Source organism: Lissotriton helveticus, chromosome 4_1 (genome assembly GCF_964261635.1).
Source record: "Lissotriton helveticus chromosome 4_1, aLisHel1.1, whole genome shotgun sequence".
Taxonomy (NCBI): Eukaryota; Metazoa; Chordata; class Amphibia; order Caudata; family Salamandridae; genus Lissotriton; species Lissotriton helveticus.
The window spans coordinates 1,680,971,629-1,680,991,541 of record NC_136063.1 but is presented as its reverse complement, the minus strand read 5'-3'; the positions used below and the strand labels follow the sequence as shown (position 1 = coordinate 1,680,991,541).

The 19,913-nt window shown below is 47.8% G+C and overlaps 1 protein-coding gene across 4 annotated transcripts in view; it reads right to left on the bottom strand.

Annotated features, from left to right (window-relative positions):
* Window positions 1–19,913, bottom strand: part of ENOX2 (ecto-NOX disulfide-thiol exchanger 2) — a 1,184,097-nt gene that overhangs the window by 446,828 nt on the left and 717,356 nt on the right. For 3 of the 4 annotated variants that reach the window (XM_078688351.1, XM_078688355.1, XM_078688352.1), the window contains one exon: window positions 5,755–5,886. The exons of the other annotated variant lie outside the window; for it this stretch is intronic. In XM_078688351.1, the coding sequence (XP_078544477.1) occupies window positions 5,755–5,886 (132 nt within the window). The remainder of the gene's footprint in view (window positions 1–5,754; window positions 5,887–19,913) is intronic. 4 annotated transcript variants of the gene reach the window in all.

Sequence of the window (19,913 nt, the reverse complement as noted above, 5' to 3'; positions counted from 1 at the left end):
TCATGTAATTTGGCATGATTATGTCCAGTATCTGGGTTGATAACCAGTTCTTTTTGTTTCGGATCCGGAGGTGGAACATCGGACCAAAACTCTTGTAGGAGTCTTTTTCTCTTTAGTTGTAGTTTTCCGTGTCAAAAGTTTCGGCTCCGAAATCTTCAGGACCGTAGATTTAGGCTTGGACAAAGATGGGAGGATGGAAAAGCTTGGTTTTGGGCACCGAGGATTTCGGTTCGGTGCCACTAGGGGGGCGACTCGATCTCGAGCCGGAAGGCTTTTCTTTGTGTTTCTGTGCCGGTCCCGCGGGTAGGGTGCTCAAAACTTTTTCTTGGTTCCAACCTTGGACCGCAGGCAGAGGACGGACCGGAGCCTTTTTAGGTTTTGGTTGTTGGAGCAAGGGGGCTTCTGTACGCAAGGTACGTTGACCCGGTGTAACTTGCTCCTATTCTTCCATGTCGGAGTCGGCTTCGGACACAGCGATATGTTCTTCTTCCTCGGCTCCTTGAGCGTGTTCCTGGACGAAATCTTCTCCGAAGATGTACGGGATGGAGCCGCCTTGCTGTTGCATTTTGTGACATCGAGCCGGACAGTCACAAAGCGTCTTCTTCGATCAAATGATCGGCACGCGTCGCAGTCTTTCTCGTCGTGTTCCGGGGACAAACAGAGATTGCACACTTCGTGCAGGTCAGTGTGTGGAAACTTAGCGCGACAGCCGGGACAGAGCTTGAATGGAGTCCGTTTCATCGACTACTAGCGAGCCTGGCGCGGGTAGGCCCAATGGCCCTCCACGAGTTTTCTGAGCAATGATTCTTGGTTCGAAACGATACGGGGAGAATGGGAAACGCGATCAAGAAACAATACCGTCGAGGGTAGTGGATTGCGCGTCGAAGAGAACCCGAGAAACTGTGCCATCCGGGAGCGTAGCAATTCACACCCGAACCCAATGGCGGAAAACAACAATCTAACAATGGAGTCGATGCCCATGCGCACTATCACCGAAAGGAGGCGTCACCTACCTTGAGACTGGAAAAGACTTCTTCGAACAAAAACAAAGTGCAAACATCTGGACCCAGCGCAAGATGGCAGGCTATGCACAGCATGTGATCTAGAGCTCACATGCATCGAACCTGAAGTTATTGCCATCTTCAGAGTTAAAATTCGAACCGAGAAACACTGCATCAGCTCAACTGTTGATGCTCTAAAAATATCAAAACAAGATAAAAATCTCACTTAGAAACAATAAACTGAATGTGAGGAAACACAGTAATCCTTCTAGAATTGGTGCGAGCAGCGTTAATCGAAACAGCAAGACTAATACCCATGAAGGCAGATAAGGTAGTCAGATTACCCTTAATGGTAGCCATTGGCAGACTCTGCTGTATAAGAGATGACATACATTGCATGAATTAAAAGATTTGAGGTCTTTCAACCACACAACTGAATAAACTTATTCCAGCACCCTCAATAAATGGGTTTGGATGTGGGCTTCCTGGTCACCAAGGTGACTTCTGCAACGTCATCAGAAAGGCAAAGGCACTCTAGACAGCCCAACTCAATCTCCACACATGTAGTGTTTTGGGGGTTGGAGTGGAGGACCTGACCTTCCTTTTGCAAGAGCAGGTCCGCTCTGAGCAGAAACGCATACAATAGACCCTGTTAAACGCAAAGGCTTCCCAGGAAACCATTCAAGAGAGATGTATGGCACAAAACAGAGGGCTCTTCGAGTTCTGGGCCATGGCAAAAAGATCCACAAAAACAATGCACACCACATTATGGAGAAGTCTAGCCCCTGTCATTTCAGGGTGCAACTCCCACTCCTGATCCTTCAGTAAGAGACAACTGAGAAAATCTATGGAGTGCGTGAAATTACCAGAAATATTCCCAATCGATGCACCCACTGTTACAGGTGTATTGCCTCTCAGAGTCAAGACCCCATACTGCCATGTCTACTGAAATAATGTATGCGGTGGGGGTGTACGATAGAATCTGAATAACATCCCTAAGATGGAATTAGGAAATACCTTCACTGCACGATTGACCACCCAAGCTCAAGCACAGTTATGCGTAATAGCTGATCCGATGTTGACCAAAAGCCATGTACCTTCATGTTGCCCAGATGGACAGCCCAGCGAGGGAGTGTCTGTGACTACAGTAGCCTGAGGAGGGCTGAAAGGGCGACCCACAGCACTGGTGGGTGGAGCAGATCATTAGGAATGGGACATGTGCACCTGAGCTGTGAAACCTTCCTGATGCTGGAAACACACTGACCTCAGGCAGCACTGAAGAGCAACCATTCACCATTTGGTAATTGGTAACAACAGCAATATAAGCAGAGGCAAAAACTGCAGACCTGGTGTCAGAGACTGTATGCCAAATACCTTAGCATCATCTCCTGAACGCCCACGACTTCTGACAATTATAACGCCTTCATGCGGGTCGTACCCAGAATAACCCATATTAAATTCATCCTCTGAGTAGGAGAGAGATGTGAATTTTGAGAGCTGATGTTAAATGTAAATCGTGGAAGAAAGTCATTGCCCGAAGAAGGTGTTGCCTGATAAGCATCGGGGACTCCAAATCCACTATTTGGTCATCCAGATATAGAATTACATGACCTCGACTGTTGCAGTGAAAAGGACATCACAATCGGAACATGTGAAGCTGTGGGAGTCCAAACTTTCGAACCATGAACTGAGAGTGCTCGGATCATCCCAGTGGGTTCGATATCCTCTGTGGATGGGAAGAACTGGAAGATGAAAACAGATGTTTTGGAGATTCAAGGACACTCACCAATAACTTGCAGTCAGACTCAGCTCACAGCATCTTGTACTTGTCCTGCCAAATAAAGTAGCCCAGTAGATGGAAAACCAAGGCGGTCTGTGACCCAAGGCCATCTTGGGGACTAATAAGTAAAAGGAATAGAATCTGATGCACCTCTGTTCCAGGGGCAGCATTAGTTTGGCACCTTTGTGAAGCAGGGCAAGGACTCCCACATCCAAAATTGAGTCATATGCCTGAGAGCATTTTCTGTCGGAAAAATGGCCGTCCAGAAGGAGGGACCGAAAGGGCAGGACATGGCCCATGTGGAACAGCGGAATCCCCTACAGACCAGAGGTGAACCACTCCCATTCTACAGAGGAGTGGGAATTGCCCACCGTAGATGATGGACTGGGGGATCAAGGATGTTTTGAGGTAGCAGACAAAGTGGAAGGTGATACAGACTATATCTGTCACTGCTGAAGATGTTACTTAGATCCAACCTTGCCCCAAAATAAGTGATATATCAACTGAGAAGTCTGAACTAGCTGAAAAGATTGTTGTGCCCTGGAATAGGCTCAAAACATTCTATATTGTTGGTGGATTTGTCTCACTTGAGAGGATAAGGCCAAGCGTGCAAGCAGTAGCTCTGCGTTTTTTTAAGCGCTCCATGCAGGAGTCAGACTATTCTCGAAGTAGAAGCTCACTATTGAAGGGCATGTCCTTGAGTGTGACATGGACAATTCTGACAAAACAGTTGAATGGATCTAAGCATGCCAGCACAACAGGGAAACTGTGTCCATGGTATATGTAGAATCCAGGCTAAACTTCAAGGTCTGTTTGAATACATCCAAGCCATCATTGACTAGATCAATAAATGTTTTTTTCATGTGGTCTAGCAGCTGCGGATTACGTTTTGTCAGCTCCCATAAGGTAACAACATATAGGCTAGGAAGGCAGATGGCATTAGCAATGAGGCAAACCACGTTACCAGAAGAGAAGACGTTTAAGCCCACTCAATCAAGTTACCAAGTTATTTGGAGAAGCCGTAGGAAAAGCATTCACGTTTTGATTCACAAGGAACGTTTGGACTACCAGACTTGCAGGGCAGGTAAGAGGAACAAAAAGTGGGGTCCAGTGGGATTCCAAGAGTAGATACTTATGACATCTGGCTATCTGTAGGATGTAAGAAGCCCTCATTCACTGGAAACAAGGGCTCCGACACAGAGGAGTAGGGTGGCAAGATCTCAGTCAAAACCTGTGCAGAGGACAAGGCTAATTCCAAAGCTGCTTTTCAAACCACAGTTGAAATGAGTAAACAAGAAGGCTCATAAGGGTGAAGGATGTCTCTTTATTGTGAAATGGCCAGACCACTTGCATTTGTTCAGTCCAAATATATGCCAGCATTAATATTATGGTGGGAAAGGAGGTTATCAGCCTTCATGTCTTCTGTGCAGCCACAGTCTTTATATGGCATAGCAAAGGCATCAGGGTCAGAGCTGAACAGCTCCTTTATCCAGGTAGGGAACATCACTGGAGTTTTCATCATCTTTCTCTCAAGACATGTAAAATATATCTTCTACATCAATGGCTTTGAGAGCTATGTCTGCATCAGCGATGAAGGAGGCTTCGACCAAATGGCAGAGGGTGCCTTGGCAGACGTGACTTCTTGGATCCCGGGGGCAGAGCTATGGAGGCACAGCATGGAGATCGAGGTTTTTGCAGTTAGCAAGCCCACGGGAACATGCTCCTCACTGGGGAAAGCCCATAAGTTGTAGGAGTCGACCTGAACAGATTTGGTACACCCAGCCGGAAGACCTGAACCTGCGCAGAGTTAGCTGCTTGACCGTTTAGTGCTAGATCTTATCTATTGACGAATAAGAGTCTAGCATCGGGGAACAGCAATGAAACTCTACTTGAGGAAGAAGAGGATGACTTCTATATCTTTTGTCATTTTTTGTGATTTTTATATGGTAAGATCTCTTAGGAGATTGTTCCCTGACAGGTGAATTATCTGACAGTGAAGAGAGAATTTTGGCTTGTCCCAGTGTGTCCGCTAATGGTTCCACAGAACATGAAAATCGTAGGAAAAAGGAGAATAGCAGGCTCATGTATTCCAAGGCTGACCACTACGGACAAGAGTGCAAAATTCCAATCCTCATTGATGTATGGATTTATACTTGGAGAAGGAGATACGAGTGAATAGGCTGGACAGCACCTTTCTGGGAGATGTGAGTGGGGAAGGAGGACACAGGGCTCAAGACATCTTGAAAAGGATCATGAAAATTACAAACATTTCTCTATACATGAGTTAATCAATATGGCAGAATTCTAATTCTAAAGATGCCATTCGTAGTGGGGCACTGAAAAATGTAATGGAATCTTTTAAAGCTGCAGAAGGCTGCGTAATACATGGACTATGAATTTGACAGTGTCTCTTACATAGCACCTTTCAAGAATGTTTCCATACATTTCATTTATATTGCTTAATATTGATCACTTCTCAAACTTCGTACATCTCAGGGCAAAAGGTTTCTGGATTGTTGAACATAATTTGGACGTCTTGGGCTGCCAAACGCACCTTGAAAATGACCAGTGCCATTAGATTTGCCTATTATTAGGAGCTTTCGCTTCCAATCATTTTAGAAAAAAATGGGTGTTTCTAATTAAGTATGTGCATACTAAAGATTCTACCTAGATGTCAAGATGAAATGTCTCAAAATCGGGTTAGAGGAGGACTAAGTGGTGCACAGCAGATCACTGGAAAAACATTTTCTATATAACATTGGAGTAGATGGTTTCTCCCATTTGTTCCCATTAGTTGTTAAACAATGGTCTATCCGCCCCTTGAAGTATAAAAGGGCAATACTATACAGCATTCTTAAAACGATTATACTCCCCTGAAAGTCAAGTTTACCCAACTGTTATTAATCACTCCAATGAAAGCATTGTCAAGTCAAAATATATACTAGAAATGTCAGAAATAGGTTTATTGTTTACCTTCTGTTCTCTGCAGGAAGTTGTGAGGATTCATCCAGTTTTCAACCATAATGTACTCTTGGAGCTGTGTCTGTGACATCAGCGTCCCATCAGAAAAAACTGTGCGCGCGCTGCTTGTTTGGGCATCAGCAGCTGCACAAAGGAAACCTCAGTTTATTGAAACATAAAATATTGAATACAACTTTCAAGGTATTTTATAATTGACTGGTGGGCCTGCCACTTTCAGATTATGAGTGGGAGCATTACTGCATACAGAACTTTAGCTGGACAGAGAATACGGACCTCTACTTTCTGTTTTAAAGGTGCAGTGCTGACATTTCTCAGTCGGTAAAATATATTATGGCACAGTTAATACCTTCATGTTTTTACAATTTCCAGCACTCGAAGGTTAATACAACATGCAGACATTATAACAGTTTTTGTTTATTTCAACGGATACTAAATTACAGGACAACAAACAAGATTAATGGCCAGAAATGAGGACATAAAATGTTTTTAAAAAGATATATTCAGCAAACACTATTTTGTGCACTTGGTCCTACTCCCAGTGGTATTCGCATTTGAAACATATTAGAGACAAAAAAGACTCGAGATGCCCAGACTATTTTTTTCTAGTACCATCCATCCAGGGCTAATTTAAATCCCTATTCCCAATCTCAAGTAGAAATCCTCCCAGGCGCGCTCCTTCTCAGGAAACGCTCCTAGGATTTGGCACTCACTTCATAAGTGTCTCCGCTGCAGCCCCTCATGTTCTAGCTTCAAAAGGGACCTTGAATCCTTACTGCTCTACAACTACTTCAACTGGCGCACAAGCTAGTCCACGTTTCCAAAAGACTCAACCCCCAGCGACACGATCCTCTAATACTGGTGCCTGACTCATGCAGCTCATAATCTGTCACTAATAACATTACCTTAATACTGTATTGTTATTTATGTTTCTTGTTTAACTACTTTAATGCTATATTGTTTTACACCCTTTGGATGACTGTTAGGACCCACACAAATCCTCACATATATCTTAAGTAAACTTCTTTGCATAACATGTAAAGCGCTCTGATACATTTGGGTATAGCTACCAGTATAAAACTGAAATAAAATAATTAAATCAGCGGACTGGTCAATACCATAAAATCCCTCAGAGCTACATTATATGGCAAAACCATAATGGTCTCCTCTCTCATCAAATCCCTCGCCTCAAAAGTAATTGCTCTTTCTACCTGGGCAGACATCTATTCCTGCACCGGTATGTTCCTTTTGAAACTGCACAATTCCTCCCTTTTAAACCAAGATGATCTGGTGAGTCACCATCCCAGTCTCAATCTTGGGTGTGTGTGATGTAATGTATTTTCTTATGGCAGGAACCATTCTCTGCAAAGTATTGGCCAATCAACTCTCCTTCTCTCAATGCTTCAGTCGCCAGGCACCATGTAGGTTTCCTTAAGCGTGGTCTTCCCCATGACAAGGTGACCATTAATGGTTTGTGATTCAATCCGAGAGTGTGCACCTCAAATATTCACCTTTTGTGAATTTATGAACCATATCTGATGAGCAGTATGTGAAGTCTAGACGGGTGTGCAGAGCGTGGGAACGAAATTGTTTTTTCTCTCTAGTGTTCTGCGTAGTAATGTCTAATCTATCCTAATCTAAAAGACATACATCGGTCAAGCAAGAGAAGTATCAAATTGGGCCTTACTTCGAGTTGCTACTTTTACAGTATCCAACCCAAGGTGCACACATTGTACCCCTCTTCTACTTTATCTGTCTTTAATAATGCCTGTTTAGGTGATGTGAATTAACCTTGGCCATACGTTTTCAAGGCTAGTTGCTATTACAGTCGCTTATATTTTAGGATTCGAATTGAGGACAGCTATGGGTCGAGAGCACCCTCATTTCTGCAGGTTTTTACCTTGTTTGAGAAGCAAGACTGTATCTGATTTCATAACTATTTTTGTCACTTCTTGAGAGGTTAAAAAATGAATGAATACTTTTTACAGGAGTACGCTGAGGATCTCTTTAAATGCTTTGGAAAAAGAAGCTGTAAAGCCACCTGGCATGGGGCTTTGTTACAGGGTGGGCGTTTGATTTCCTCCATCACTTCCCTTAGGTAATTAGTTCTTCGAACTGATCTAATATCTCTTGATCCAGCTGAGGGTATTTTATGTCCTCTAGGTACTCTACTTACTTGTTGTGCTGTCTCTGCGAAGTATAAAGGAGCAAAGTAGTTGAAAAACTTCCCAGCTAAATCTGTGCTGGTATATATTATTTTTTCTTCTTCATCCCTGGGGCATTTGATGGCATTGCAAGTCTGCTAGATCCTTAATTTATGAGCTATAAGCCTGTCAGCTTTCAAGCCTCTCTAATAGTAGAGCTGTTTTGTTCTAAGCATTTTTTCTAGCTCTTACTCCTATCAAAATCCATTCCAGCTCCCCTAAGGGTTCATTAATTCACTCTATATATGGTGTAACCCCTTCTCAAAAGGCACAATCCAGGGTATGGCTGTGTGTTGAATGAGAAAAATGACATTTCTAGAGAAAGCCCTAAGTAGCTTTGAGTACAAAGAATAGTGTATGTAATGATTATGGTGATCCCTCCAGGAATCTATGGGGTATAAATCTTTTGTTCGCTTTACCAAGGAAGGGGGGTGTACAGTAGTTATCATGCCCTGCCTTGTGCAATCTTTAATTGGGTCAAGTACAGTATTAAAGTCTCCACCACCCCCATCAGGAATTGATTATCTACTAATTTTGATATGCAGGGTAACAAATCAGCGTAGAAAGCCACTTTACTATCATAGGAAAAAAGAAACATGCAAAGGTCACTCGCCTATCCTGCGCTGTACCCCTGGCCAATAATATTTCTCCTTCCCTATCCCAAATTGTTCCTTTTTTTAAAAATGAGATTCCATTTCTAATTACTATGGGCTCGCCCCTTTGTCTTAAGAGTAAGTTGAGGACTGAAATTACAGTGGGTATGATGGGGATTTTAGTCGGTGCATCTTCAGAGAGATGTTTTTTGATATACTGTTATGTGCTTTTGTAATGCTGATTCTCCAAATATTCGTGCATCCATTTTGTTTTTTTTATTTATAATTGACCGAGAATAAATTAATTTTGCATTAAGTGCATTCTTAGGTTCCAAATGTGCTTAGGGTTATCATTAAGCTGTTTGTAAATGATGATACAGGGTGACATGTGAAAAGGTCAAAATTATTTCAAATAATGAATCCTTGGAAATGCTTTGCCATTTAGGTTAGGTCTGTAACAGTATTTCTATAGAATACTGGTCGACCCTTTTTAGTCAAGACGTTTTGTAGAAAAGTTCGCGGAATAATGCAGATTCACAGTTGTCCTTCTGTCCTCAATCTACATCACATCCAAGACTAGAGCAATAGTGTCCATATGAAAGTTCTCTACCAGGAGAAACAGATTCTATTCAGTCCTAGAGCCCCCAGTGTCCTCAGGATTGTAAAGTACATGGAGTACAACCTCAAGCAATTTCCCTCCAGAACCTGCTTAATAGGAATGCGGGAGCTCTGTAGAGTCGTGCTAGCTGAGTTGCATGAGGGCCAAGAGCAGAGAGGGAAGAGACTGTTAGTGAGTTGAAGGACCACACCCAGTAACCCATGTAGCCTGGGAGGGGAAAAGTTGGCTAAAAACTGGTGCAGTGGCACTCCCATATTTGGGATTGGAGTACTCGATGGCCTGCAGCACAGACAGAATATATCGACCTTACGGCCAGAGGCCCAGTGATGCAGTGGACTGGCGGAGTAGTGGATCCTGTAGTTGGCGAAGTGCACTAGGCACCTGCTGTCCTCTTGGTGCACGGAAGCGGCCAGCATTAAGCCTGTGCGGCTTGTGCCCCCTGGGTACACAATTTATTTGCCTCTAGTTCAGTGGATCTTTGCAGAGGAGCAAGCAAGGAGGGTGAAAGACATTGTTTGGAACGCAGAATGAGGGCATGCAGTAAGGCGCAGCAGGCATAATATTGAAAAGTTTCGATTAGAGCCTCCATTGCCTCTATCTTCGACCATTCTGAAGCATTTGGGAGAGTATGGTGGTTCTAGGGCTTTGAGCAGTTGCCTCTTAAATTGCCATGTTGCCCACCTAACCTCCTTGCACAGATAGCTATTGTTTGCAATCCCTCATAGATAAGGTGTGGACGGAATCTCTGATCAATTATTTATTACTTAATAAGCTCCATAGTCCTTTAGATTGCATATCCTGTGAAGACAGTGTTAGGACAGGTGTCAGCGTGGTATACAAGTGGCACCTGTGCAAAGTGCCAGGTGGCAGTAACCTTTTTATAACAGATTGGGCAATATGGAGAATTCTGAAATTACCACGCATACATTAAGGTCTAATAAGATAAGTCCGGACTATAAAATGTAGGGAAAAAGCACCACTCTAAACAAGGAAAGAGTGATCCTGTTGCGAACCAACAACATAAGATTACAGAAACAGGTTGAACTTTAATGCCACCAAAAGACAATGAGCCCCGGTCTCTGTTTTCGGAATCAATAAGGAAGTTTGTAACAAAACATTTCTTTGCAGGAAAAGATGGTAATGTAAGACAACAAACAACTCAATCTAATAAGTCTGTTAATATAAGCAGTGTTTCTGGGGCTAGAAAAGTGTGGTCCTAGCAGGGTTATTTGGTATAAATGAAGGCTCCCCTTTCCCAAGACTATCCATCATAGCCTTACCTACAAGGGATAATTATGTAGCCCTTACTAAAGTCAAACTCTGGTACCGAGAGCACAGCCTCAGTAGTGCTGGGGTTATCAGACAATCTAGTAGATATGGATTTATGTCAGGACAAGCGGAGTGAAGCAGAGGTTACTCTACCATCGTTACTGACTGTAGGTGAAAATATAAACCCAATAACTTCCTCTGCACTATTAGATGTAAGGCATACTGGAAGCCCTGGTTGTATTAATTAAAAAACAACAGTTTCACACCTCTTACAAAGTATAAACTCACAAAAAGTGAATGTTGGTCTACCTACTCGCATAAGAGTAGTAAATGAACCTCCGGAGGCTACACAAGTGGAAGTGCCATTATGCGTGAGTAAAGTTAAAATATTAGAAGGTAACACAGGCCAAAAGAAAACTTCTGACACAACTGAAGAGGAGAAAGGTACTGTATATATTTCTTACCAGCTTATACTGATTAGAAGAATTCACCAAAATCATTCTATTCACACCAGATGGCCATGGCAGAAACAAAACGAATGGACTTACAGCAAAGGAAGCAAAGAAAACTTACAGAAACAATGCTTACCTCATCAGGTGTTGTAATAGCTAGATCATTAAAGGAAACAAAAAGACTATCAGCGGAGCAGTCTGGTATTGGGAGTTGCCTCCTTGATACGGCTGCAGTGAAAGAGAAAGGTAAAAATCCACCTACTCCAAACTTTTCCCATAAAGAGTATATCGAGAGTTGGAAATTAAGTTGATCAAGAAAATAAGAAGGAAGGTATGGAACCAATATCAGAAGCAGTAAAAGATAATAAACAAATTAACAGCGTAACGCCATCTCTGCAGTTCTAGAACGACAATGGCCATTATCCCTTGGTGTTCAATACTTTACAGAACAGGAAAGACCTTTTAACAGAGCAAAGCTTCTTTCATTGTTTAACCAAATCAGTTCTCAGATATTGGATCTACTGATTTAAAAACTTTGGGGTACCTGATACATAACGTTGGAAGAGAAGTAACCAAAGTTGAGTTTATTGGTCTGTTGACAGCCAATTCAGTTTTTAAGGCAGAAGGAAGTTAAAACTCCTGGGGGCTATCATTGTGGCTAGGCCGGGGGATACATCCACAAAGTGATCAGATAGCAGGGGCACTTAGGCAACATGGAGGGCTGGTAGGCAACCCAGTCCGTATTAATCAATAAGAGATTCCTCTTTATAATCATTTACGTAATATGAGCTTTTGTCGGCCATGTTACAATAATAAGACTAGGGAGAACTTGAGGATAGTGGTCACCAATAGACAGAAATATAAGAGCAGCTCGAGCCCCATAAATTTAAGGAAACATTTCTTTCCAATTAGTAAATATGTTAAAAATATCTCATGGTTAAGTTAAGGTTACCGGACATAGGATACAGAACTCTCAAGCAGCATACAATTCTGCAGTTGGTATATACACATGGTTAAAACAGTGTGTAAGGTCAGGTAAATTACAGCCTCCTTTAGAAGACTTTCCTATTAACCTTCTGCAGGACACTCGACTCCGAGAGCTCCTGAATGTCAACGGTTTTGTGTCAATAGGTATAGCAGGACATGCAAGGTGTAAGGGCTGAGAGTGCAGAGGGCTTTTAATATTAGCCTCTACTAGAATTGCAAGCACCGTATGAAAGACACAATCTAGAAGTTTGTGAACACACATTACAGCTGTTGAAATTCTGATGGAACAAAAGCAACAGGAAACGTTAATTTTAGTAAATGTTTATCTGCACAAAGAAATTAAGGCCAACTTGCCCGAATTTCAGAAAGTCTGGAAGCAAAGTTATCATAGATAACCTCAAAATTACCTGAGGTTGTTGTGATTATCGCAGGTGATTTTAATACTAAAATAGATTATACTAGAATAATTAACTATTACACGATATGCAAGTGATGTAAAATTATATCACAGAGGCAAAATTTCCAATTGAAACAATAGGGTGTGATTTGGAGGTTATTGGGGACTTGCTGGGTAGGAACAGTCTAATAGGTTTGAATGGTCGCTCTGATTTTGAAATCCAGGCAGGTGCTAATATTAGGGCTGGTCCACAGCTGTATTCAATTGATTATATCTTTGTCCCTTGAGACGTTTAGGCTGTTTAAGGATTTTAAAACATTACATCATGACAGGAGTGATCATTGGGTTTTACATGAGGCTTTAACACTATGGGAAGGAGGTTTAACTGAAAAAGTGTTTCCTCTAGCCATGGATTTTCCCTGTAGATTAAGCACCCGATTAGTGCCACAATAGATTAAGGAACTCAGTGAGTTCCAAATCATGTCTCCGCCTGGAACCAATTTAAATATTTTTTGCAACAAACTTGAGTGGTTTGGTATCTTTACAGGACTGTGTGCTTAGATGGCTCTATGCCTTCTCAAGATTAAGAATAATATGGAACGGGCGTGGCCAAGCAACATGGCCGACAGGACGTGAGCTCCTCCAGCTCCGTCCCGAAGACCCACTGAATCCTGTTTAAAACTCCTGCCCGGGCTGTCAACTTGCCCGATTTCGGTGTCGGATGTCTTACCGACCCAGCTGGGACCTCCGGATCTGAAGGAGCGGTCCCGCGCTCATCCGTGTGAGGAGGAGACGACACTGTTGGTGGCGGCAGGGGCGCGCTGATTCACGCGACACCGCGGGCTGGGCCTATGTCGCGAGGCTGCGCCGCAGGCGGACCGCCTAGAACTACGGTGCAGCGAGCTCTGGCCTGAGCGAATCCTTGGCGGACCCCGGCGCCCGGTTCGCGGCTGCCACTGTGGCCGTGTGGCAGTGAGACAGGTGGCTGGGAGGCCCCGAGGCTCTGCGGGGATCGTGGTGACGCGGTCCGGGCGCCGTCCATCTCGCGCTCTGCTTTGGCGGCGGAGCTCCACCCCAGCTGCTGGCACTACCGGGAATGGCTGGATAGATCTCCGGAGGCACTCTCCACACCGGCGGGGAGCGTGAGTACTGTTACCCCGGGCCCCCCTGGGCGCACTAGCTGTGGGCGGCCGACCGGCCCCGTCACTATTCCCCGTGTGAGCTGTGGCTCTGCCTTCCCCCCCTCCCCCCCCGGACTGCGAACAGCGTCACATCTCCTCATTGGTACTTTGATCCCTGGGGTGTCCTGCAGAGTGGTGCCTTGGGGCTACCTTGCGCCCCTCCCCCGACCGCCACTTTGACTCCTTTCGCCTGGCGCTGGGGACGGTGGCAGCGTGTGGCGGAGCGAGCCGCTGACACTGCTCCCTCAGCAGACCTGCGGCCTCCTGGGGGGGCGCCCGTTGAGGCCCCAGCACTGGGCCACTGCTATGTGGGACTGGAATGAGCTCTGAAGGACATGAGTGAGCGTGCCTCCTGATCCGGCTGGCCTACCACTTGGCCCTGGGCATTGCCCTCCTCTGCGCTCTTGACTTTGAGGGGGTGACAACTACACGCGGCCTCCATTCGGCTATAGCTACTGGATCACCCGGTCTGCCCTGAACGCTACCTACACTGAATTGACCGTGGCCCTTGCTGTGGCCCCGCTGCACCTGCTGACCCTGACTTGGGCCTGACGGACTAACTCCTTTCTGACCGGTGAGGACAGGTGTGGCTGCTGTAGAACGGGCTGCATAGGAGCGGCAACTTTAATCATGGCGGCACGTAAAGACCGTTCCGCGAAGGCCTCCCAGCCCAACACAATTGTGCAGTATACTACTCCGCGCTTGCAGCCGCAGAGGATCACACGGCAGACGGGGCCTGACGACGGGGGTGAGAGTCCTGCGGAACCTTCTAGAGCGGAAATCCTTAAGGCCATTCAGGGCTCCCACTCTGCCCTGGAGCGTCAGATAGAGACGGTCTCCATTGATGTTAACTTATTGCGGACCGACCTCCGCAAAGTGGCAGATAAGGTCTCGGACGCAGAGGGCAATATCACACAATTACAGGGGGAAGTCGCTTCCTTGCAGAAATCAGTCGCCCAGCTTACCTCTACCACCCGCGCTTTGGAGAGACGTGCGGAGGATGCGGAGGGGAGGGCCCGTAGGAGCAACATACGGGTCCTGGGAGTGCCGGAACGATTGGAGGAGAGTAATCCTGAACGCTTCCTGGAAACTTGGTTCCGCACGCATCTGTGCCCGACTGGTTTATCCAGCGTCTTCGTTGTGGAACGGGCGCATAGAGCCCTTGTGCCCCCTCCACGCCCTGGCGAGGCTCCTAGAGCCCTCATTGCAAAGATTCTGAACTATAAGGATCGTGACTGTATCCTGAGGGCTGCGAGGGAAGCGGAATCCCTTATGATCGAGAACAGTCGCGTGTCAATCTACCCTGACTACACGCAACAAGTACAGGAACAAAGAAAATCCTACTTGGGAGTTAAACAAAAACTCCGGGAAATGAAGCTCCAATATATGCTTTTATATCCAGCCAAACTCAAGGTACTCTCCCAGGGCCGAGCACACTTCTTTGAGACGCCAGCGGAGGTCTGGGAATGGCTGGAGATCAGAGGAGATGACCTGCCCCCGGGTGAGCGAGGTGGCTCATGTGAGACTTGGGGGACCAGACCACAGAAGAGAAGACGAGGGAGAAGGGGACGCCAGTCTAGCTCCCACGGATCTCCTGAGATGCGGCCTGTGGTGGGGGTGGATGGAGCTATTTGTATGGAAGCCTCACCAATGAGAGCGGGTTCCAGCTCAACTGGGGATCCTGCCCCTGGTGAAACTTTGGTGCCGGACATCTTGCAGGAAACGCTACCGGATAAGAACACCTCGGCCCCGTTGGTCCCGGAGACGGCCCTCTCAGAGACAAGGTTGGAATAATTTTTTGATATCCGTTGAATGTTCTTCTCTGGGTCGGTCTCCTCCGATTGGGCGTGCTCGCCCCGCCATCTCGGTGGGCATCCACGCTTTCTCCTTGTCGGTGGGGCTTCTGGGTATTGGACCATGCCGGAAGGCTTGCGCACCTGTGGCCTGAGATGTGGGGGGAGGGGGTGGAGCCGACTGTTGCCGGGAGCGCCTTTGTGGCCACACTGCGGACGGAGGTGTGAAGACATGCCCGGGTAATGTGTTGGAATTATTGGGTCTCTTGGGGAGCTGGGAGGGAGGGTGGGGGGGGGTGGACTTGTTGTGAGTGAGTGGAGGTTGAGTGTGTTGTATGGGGTGGCTGTGTACGTCCTGGCACTGGCAGGGGAAGGGCAGGGTGGTGTTTTTTTTTGTTGCTATCCTTTTGCTCGTTGGTGGGGGTGGGGAAGCTGTTTTTGCAAAAGTTCCATGTTTTGGGGAGTTTTTGGAGGGTGGGATAGGGTTCTTGGTAAGGGTTTTGCTGACATCATGTGCGAATGTTTCGGATGTTGGGATTGATGAGGGGTGGGTTGTGTTTTACGCAGACATTGTTGCTGGCATCATGTGTATATTGAGTCCGTGTTGTGGAGGGTTCCCTCGTGGTGCTCCTCCTTTCCATCTACCTATTGTGGGGATTGAGTGGGAGCGGGGCATGTTGTTTTTCTACTGTGCCCCGATCGGGCGTAATGGCTGGACATGGGATTTACATTTTTAAAGTGGAATGTGCGTGGGTTGGGTACTTGCACCAAGAGACACAGAGTACTCACCTTTCTGAAGCGACATGGGGTTTCAGTGGCTTGCCTGCAGGAGACCCACTTAGACAACGACGGTGCGCAGCGCCTGTCCAAGAAATGGAGGGGCCAGATTTTCCATTCCTCCTTCTCTACATATGCTAGGGGGGTCCTCATTTGGGTGGCTCCGGGAATCCCCTGCGCTGTCCAGTGTGTTGATGCGGATGTGGAGGGTAGATACTTGTTGGTGAGACTTAGATTGGATGATAAGGAACTCTTGCTGCTTAATACCTATGCCCCAAATACTGATGACCCGGCTTTCTTCTCTCGGATCCAGGACGTGGTGGCCCCTAGTTTAGATGCACCCCTCCTTTGGTTTGGAGACTTTAATTGTATATTGCACCCTGAGTTGGACCGCCATCCGCCCCGGTCGGGCACTAAGCCCCGTATGACGGCACGGTTGCGGGACGTGATGCACAATCTTGGAGCGTTGGACGTGTGGAGGGCCTGTCATCCTCTTCAGAAGCTCTATACCTGTTACACTCCGACGCACGGTACCCATAGCAGATTGGACCGCGTACTGGCGGCTAACCTTACCCCGTCTCTTACCTTGACGGTTACCCATCAGGCCCGATATTTGTCGGACCATGCCCCTGTGACGTGTGTGGCGCAGTGGCCTGATCGAGTTACACGCCCCCGCACATGGAGGATGCCCGCTGACCTCCTTCAAGATCCAGTGGGTAAGGATCATGTAGCATCTACGCTGGTGGACTATGTGGACCTCAATTGGGGAGGTGACGAGCTGCCCTATTCTGCTAAATGGGATGCATTGAAAGCAGTAGTGCGTGGGGCGTGTATGGGCCTCACGTATGGGGTCAGAAAACAACTGCTATCTGAGTTGCAGGACGCGGAGGCTGCGCTTCGGCGCGCCCAGTCCCGCCCAGACCCAGATGCCCTAGGTCTACAGGCTGACGAGGACGCTTTGGTCTCGATCCACAACATCCTTCCCGGCTTGACAACTATACTCTGGGCCAGTACAGGCAGCGACTCCACCGTGAGGGCGATAAATCTAGCCGCCTGTTGGCCTGGATACTTCGCCGTGAGTTTGCACCTGAAAGGATAGTTGCCTTGCGCGACCCACATGTGGTTATGGTCCACTCTGAATCCGATATCCTCGAGGTCCTTCGAAACCACCTGCAATCGGTGTATGTGGCGGACCCAACGGTTACGGAAGATACCTATCGATCGTATCTTGAGGAACTGGACCTCCAAGCCTTGCCGGAAGCGGTGGCAAAAGAATTGGATGCGAAACTGACACTGAGTGAGATAACTGCGGCAATGGCCGCCCTCCCTCGGGCCAAGGCCCCTGGTGGAGACGGCTATCCGGCAGAGTTCTATCACTCCTTCGGTCATGTCCTGGCCCCCCTCCTGTTGCAAGTCTATAATGAGGCTTTGCAAAAGGGCGCCCTTCCGCCCACTATGAACCAAGGAGAAGTGTGCATGATTTTAAAGCCGGGTGGAGATGGTGCTGACCCCGCGGCATACCGTCCTATCACCTTGATTAATACGGACGCGAAAATTCTCACCAAGCTGTTGGCCACTCGACTCGCCCCACTTATGACTCGGCTGATACATCCCGACCAGTGCGGGTTTATCCCGGGTCGTAATACGGCGATGAATTTGCGCCGCCTGAACCATATCCTACATGAGGTGAGGGGTCGGGAGGGCCCTCATGTCTTGGTGTCAATTGATTTGGCTAAAGCCTTTGACACGGTGCACTGGGGATATCTGATGCAGGTGCTCCATAAGACGGGATTCGGACCTGAATTTCGCGCATGGATCCGGGTGCTCTACGGAGCGCCCCGGGCCAGGGTGCGACTGGGATCGGCCCGTTCGGAGGAGTGGTTGTTGGGGAGGGGCACCCGACAGGGCTGTCCCTCTGTCTCCACTCCTTTTCGCGCTCGCGATTGAGCCCCTTGCCGTATCCGCCCGCGCTGCACTACAGCGCTGGGCAATAGCCGTGGGTGACACTGCTAACGTGATATCCCTATACGCGGATGATGCGCTCTTTTATCTTGCCTCCCCCTCTGAGGCCCTTCCCGCCTTGATGCGGGTCCTGGACCGCTTTGGTGCGGCCTCTGGGTTGCGTATCAATCTTAACAAATCCCTAGTTTTCCCGCTGACGGGCTGCGCCCTGGACCCAGGCGTGGATAGACCCTACCAGGGCCTCCGCTGGGAATGGGAGGCGTTTCGATACCATGGCATCCAAGTGGCCGCGTCTGATGATGCCCTGCTGACTCGTAACGCTGACAGGGTGCTTATAGCCCTCCGCAAGTCTGTCACCTTTTGAAATACGCTTCCTCTCTCTCTCATGGGACGGCTGGCGGTGGCCAAAATGGTGATGCTCCCTAGAATCCTATATGTCTTACAGAATACCCTATGTCCGTTGCCTTCCCGAGTGTTTCGTACCTTGGACTCGCTCCTCACTTCCCTGCTTTGGGCGGGTGGGCGCAGCAGAGTGGCTTTGCGCACGGTGGTGCCCTCATGGGAGGAGGGAGGCCTTGAGGCCCCGAGATTCGAACTCTATTACTTCGCGGCGCAGCTCCTCCCGGCGGCGAGGTGGTTTGCGGAAGAACACAACTGGGAACTGGCTCTACTAGCAGGTACGGCTAATGAAAGGGTCCTGAGAGAGGCGTTGATGCAGGGCCGAGGCACCGATGACACCTTACCGTATGTGGTGCGACACACGGCTGAAATTTGGCAGCGGTTTGTTGAGAAGGTGTTGAGGCGAGCGCCTTTTCACAGGGAGCTCCCGATATGGATTTTAGCCCCGGTACTCCGGTTGGAAGAGACTATGTCCTACCGGAGGTGGCGCTCTGGTGGATGTGAGACACTAGCGGATCTCTACCCAGACGACTCTTTCCTATCCCTTGAACGTGCCAGGGAGTCCTTTGAGCTGGGAAGGGGGCAATACCTTCTCTATCGGAGCATCCAAGATGTGGCCAAGACAACATGGCCCCAGTACACGGAGGCCCCTCCGGTTACACATACCCTTGACGTCATCTTGTCCTGTGGGCGAGGCAGACGATTGATCTCCCTTCTCTACTCGGCCATGCCCCGGGATTCAACCCCTCCGACGGCGCCGGCTTGGGCGGCCTGGGAGGCGGACTTAGGGGTGTCGCTGGAACCGGACCAGCGGAGGCGAATAGGGCTCTTAACCCGCAAGGTCTCCTGCAACGCGCGTTTTAAACTTATCCACTTTAACTTCCTCCACCGGACCTATATGACCCCTGTTTCCTTGCATCGTATCTCGGCCGATAGACGTCACACTTGCCCACGATGTGGAGCACAGAGAGCGGGATTTCTGCACTTAGCATGGGTCTGCCCTCCAGTGCAGGACTTTTGGAAGAAAGTGGTGCCCCACATTGCCCGGGCCACGCATATCAAGCTCCTTTTAGACCGGCTCCATTGTCTCCTGGCGCTGATACCCAGACCCAGGAAGAAAAGGTTGTCCTATAAGTTCCTGCAACTTCTATTGGTCCTAGCGAGGAGACGAGTGGCCATCACGTGGATGGGCCAGAGGGCACCCGACCTTTCCATTTGGTTGAGAGATGCGAAAGAATGGGCTCTAGCTGAGGAGACGCACATGCAGCGTACTCGTAGAGATGAGAAATTGCAAGGGGATCTGCTTGCCTGGAGGGTGCTGTGCATGGAGGGGCTAACAGAGGATGACTCAGATGCCACCAGCGCTGAACTGTTTACTCCTGCTGATCCGGAGTCCGACAATGCTGGGGAGGGTTCAGAGTTAGGGGGTCTCGATCGGGTGTAGGAGCCCTTTGTACCCACGCCGAGTTTCCTTACAATGTTTGCTTGTACATAGCAGGGATCCCCATAGGTCCAGCTGC